Source organism: Loa loa (assembly GCF_000183805.2).
Source record: "Loa loa unplaced genomic scaffold supercont3.1089, whole genome shotgun sequence".
NCBI lineage: Eukaryota > Metazoa > Nematoda > Chromadorea > Rhabditida > Onchocercidae > Loa > Loa loa.
In genome coordinates this window covers 1-3590 of record NW_018109269.1, presented here as the reverse complement: position 1 = coordinate 3590, position 3590 = coordinate 1, and the positions used below count along the sequence as shown (strand labels likewise).

At 32.6% G+C, this 3590-nt stretch overlaps 1 protein-coding gene across 1 annotated transcript; it reads left to right on the top strand.

Moving 5' to 3' along the window:
* Positions 1-2849: 2849 nt before the first annotated feature.
* LOAG_19053 (hypothetical protein) lies at positions 2850-3212 on the top strand (the record flags this gene model as incomplete). Its single annotated transcript, XM_020451709.1, has 1 exon — positions 2850-3212. A coding segment is annotated over one exon (363 nt), but the record flags the coding sequence as incomplete, so codon positions are not given.
* Between the last annotated feature and the right edge of the window lie 378 nt (positions 3213-3590).

Genomic DNA, 3590 nt, shown 5'->3' with positions numbered 1-3590 from the left:
TATTGGCATATTTATTTTCCGTGTTGTTACGAATTGTTTTTCTTCATTATAATCTTTTTATTCTTGTTCATGAATGAATGTTTCATTTCATATCACTTCTATGGTGGAATCTGTCAGTTTTTTTTAATTTTATTCACATAAAATGCATTTGCAGTTTCATCCAATATTCTTGAGCATGCCATGATATTTTTAGACTACTGTCAATTGTCAACTTATAATTTTTTAGATCTTTGTATTTTGCTTATTTATTTGAATCTCTTGAATTTACGTCTTTTTTGACCACTTCATTTGGTAATTAATTGATTCGTTGATTTTTTTGGTTTTTTCGTTGATTTTTCGTCGATTCGTTGATTTTTTCATTGATTTTTTTGGTAATTAATTGATTCATTTGGTAATTAATTGATTACCACTTCATTTGGTAACTAATTGATTCGATTTCCAATTAATTTAGAATTCGCGGAACTATTCACTTATTTGGTACATATTTGCGATAGAATCACATGAAAACGTGCGATAGAATCTAAGTCTTTTTGTTACATCTGATGGAAGGTCTGATGGAATGCCGTAAACGTAACTTCGGAATGCCGTAACTTCACTGCCGTAAACGTTTTGCAACACATTTTCATGTGAGCAAACACATTGAAACTTCTTTTGCTATGCATAAACTTCACGAATCTAATCTTTAGCGCTGTGGTATCGTTGATTGTGCCTTTGTAGGATCCGCATTGTAGAAAGGAAACGGCCACAAATTTGACATAGCAGATTAGGTTGATGCACTTCTTTATGCCGTTTGTACCACAAGAACAACATTTAATCTTCTTCTGCCCAACTGGAACATAATTTGAAAAACGACTGAAAAATGATTTATTGATTTTCTTGCTCTAGTTGTTGTTTTCCTCTGGACACACACAGGGTATTTTGAATTACTAATCCTTCAATCACAATGTGATAGTTTTGAATTTTCGGTTACTTTTTACAGGTGAGCTCTTGCCAAGTTTTGGGGTCGTTTGATAGATTTGACAAAAACGTGGGCTCGAATCATGTGATCATCGCAAAAAATATTTCGCCACGTTGAACTGTCTCATTTTGTCGCTGTGATTTATGTTGTGTTAACTTTGATTTCTGCCATTGTTCTTCCCGCGTATTTTGAAACATTTCGAAAAAAAACAAAAAACAAAAAAATGAAAAATAAAAAAATAAAGAATGAAAATGGAAGAAATGGAAAACGAATAAAAGAGTGAAATAAAAATGGTGAAAAAAGAAGCAAAAAAAATGAAAAATAAATTAATAAAAATATGAAAAAAACTAAATTATCGTTCCAATTGCTGACGCTTTTCTGTACATCCGTTTTATTTCCCATGCATAGCTTTTTCTCAAATTTTAATTTTGAAGTTTCTTATATGATTTCAATTAAATCTATTTATATAGCTTATACATACTACTAATTGTATAATTACGTGTTCTTGCTAATGGCGTATTTATAGTCACTGATTTTTTTCCATCGTTATAATCGTTTTTGTTATAATCGTAATCGTTTTTGCTATTTTTGTGCTCTTCCCTCCCACGACATTTGTTTACAAATTGTTTACTTTGTGCTGGAAACTATTAATAATCTTCTGGAACACAGGCAGATCTTCAGAAAGGATAAAATGTTTCATGCATGAAAATGAAACCATCGATATCTGTTGTAGTGAATTGTCACATTGTCCTCAAAAAGTATTAGTTATGATTATCACTGATTTTGCGACTAAATAGAGGCAGCAGAACATGATTTTTTTTTCTGACAATAAATGATGAAACTTTCAAAAGCAATTTTGACATTGATAGTTGTGTCATTCCAATATATATAATTATGTATATGTGTGCCTTGTCACTCATTTGTACAGTAATTCAAATGGCTCCATTCTACTTGTCTCTTCAAAATATCGCTGTAGTTCTTGTTACTCTATCTTATAAATTATAATGTGCGAAAATGTTATAATAAGTAAAGGTTGCAAGATACAACTATTAGCAATGTAATGATTAAATATTGTTTTTGGCATGAACATACAAGTAAACCATTAATTACTACGAAGCAAATCATACGCATGAAATGTCACCAGCTAATTAAAAAACTAGAAAACAGAAGACTTGGAATATAATCAATTGCAATATAATTAAGATGCCAATAATGCCCAAATATACAAATCGGAAATAGTCCCATATGTCGCAATATGTTTGCATTAACAATTGACTAACGCCACAAAAACGAAAAACCGAAAATTTCCATAACAATGCCATAAAATGCAAACAGAGTTATTCAATACCGTACAGATTAAATATCCCTTTAGCCAATAGCGTTTAATACCAATAATCCGCCAGTTTTAATTTATGCAAATCCTTACACTCTCTGTATCGTCGAAACTATCCCTTTAGCCTCTAACATTTAATGCCAACGCAACGCCAGTTTCAATTTATGCAAATCATCACATTCTCCGAATAGTCCAAAACCGAATTTATCAACTGCCGGCTCAAAGATCGGAAAATGATAATGGAAGAGTGAGGAATATAAAAAATAAGGTGAAACGCATGAATTAAAAACTGTTTGTAACTTTGGTCGTTTAATTCCAACCAATCTAAAACAAAAAGCTTCCATTCGAGCTTTTTTGCCATTTCAAAAATTCTCTACTTCGCCTTTTACTTCACTATATCAATGGCATACGTCTTTTGGTTCAATTTTTTGCTGTGCATCGCTTCAGTTCAGAACACTCCAGGTAAGAAATGTTCATTCTATGTTCAACCTCAGTTAGGCCATGCTTCGGTAAATGCATCAAACGATCGAAAAGTTTATTAAGTTAACAAAATCAATCGAGCGAAGAGTATTTCTTAGAAAACTTCAATATCCGCGGGAAAGTAGATTTAATATGCGCGGGAAAGTGGATCACAACAGTTGTTTTTCAGATGTGAAAAAGCATAAGTGTCCACACGTCAACTGTAGTGTGACTATACGGGGCAAAACCAAACATTTCGAACATCTCCAAAAACACAATGAATCATCCCGTCATCATTGCAAGCAGCTCGGTAGTGGTGAAGAATTCCGTAATCATTCATCAGAATATTCTCCCTACAAGGAAATGCATCAACCTAAATTTAAATGCAAAAAGTGTGATTTTTCCTCCAACTACAGCCATTCACTGGCTAGACACAAGGAACGTTACTGCAAAGCTTCTCGTGAGTTTCGCAAATTCAGCAAAATTTTTATTATTTTTATGCAACTGATATAATACACGTGGAAATATGCTACGAAATATCTCTGATCACATCCTTTTACTCAATAAAGTGATGTCTAAGAAATGTTCATTCTTTGCCCAACGGGAGATGTGCAGTAGTGCATACTTCGGTAAACACATCAAACGATCAAAAACCTTATTAAGTCAACAAAATCATTCGGGCAAAGAGTATTTCTTAGAAAACTTCAATATCCGTGGCAAAGTAGATTTAACACTAGTTGCCTCAGATACATGTACATATAANACGTAGATGGGGAAATGCTAGTGGATAATTGCCGGAAACAAGTAGTAAAGACATTATATAATGGCATATCGTTTTAA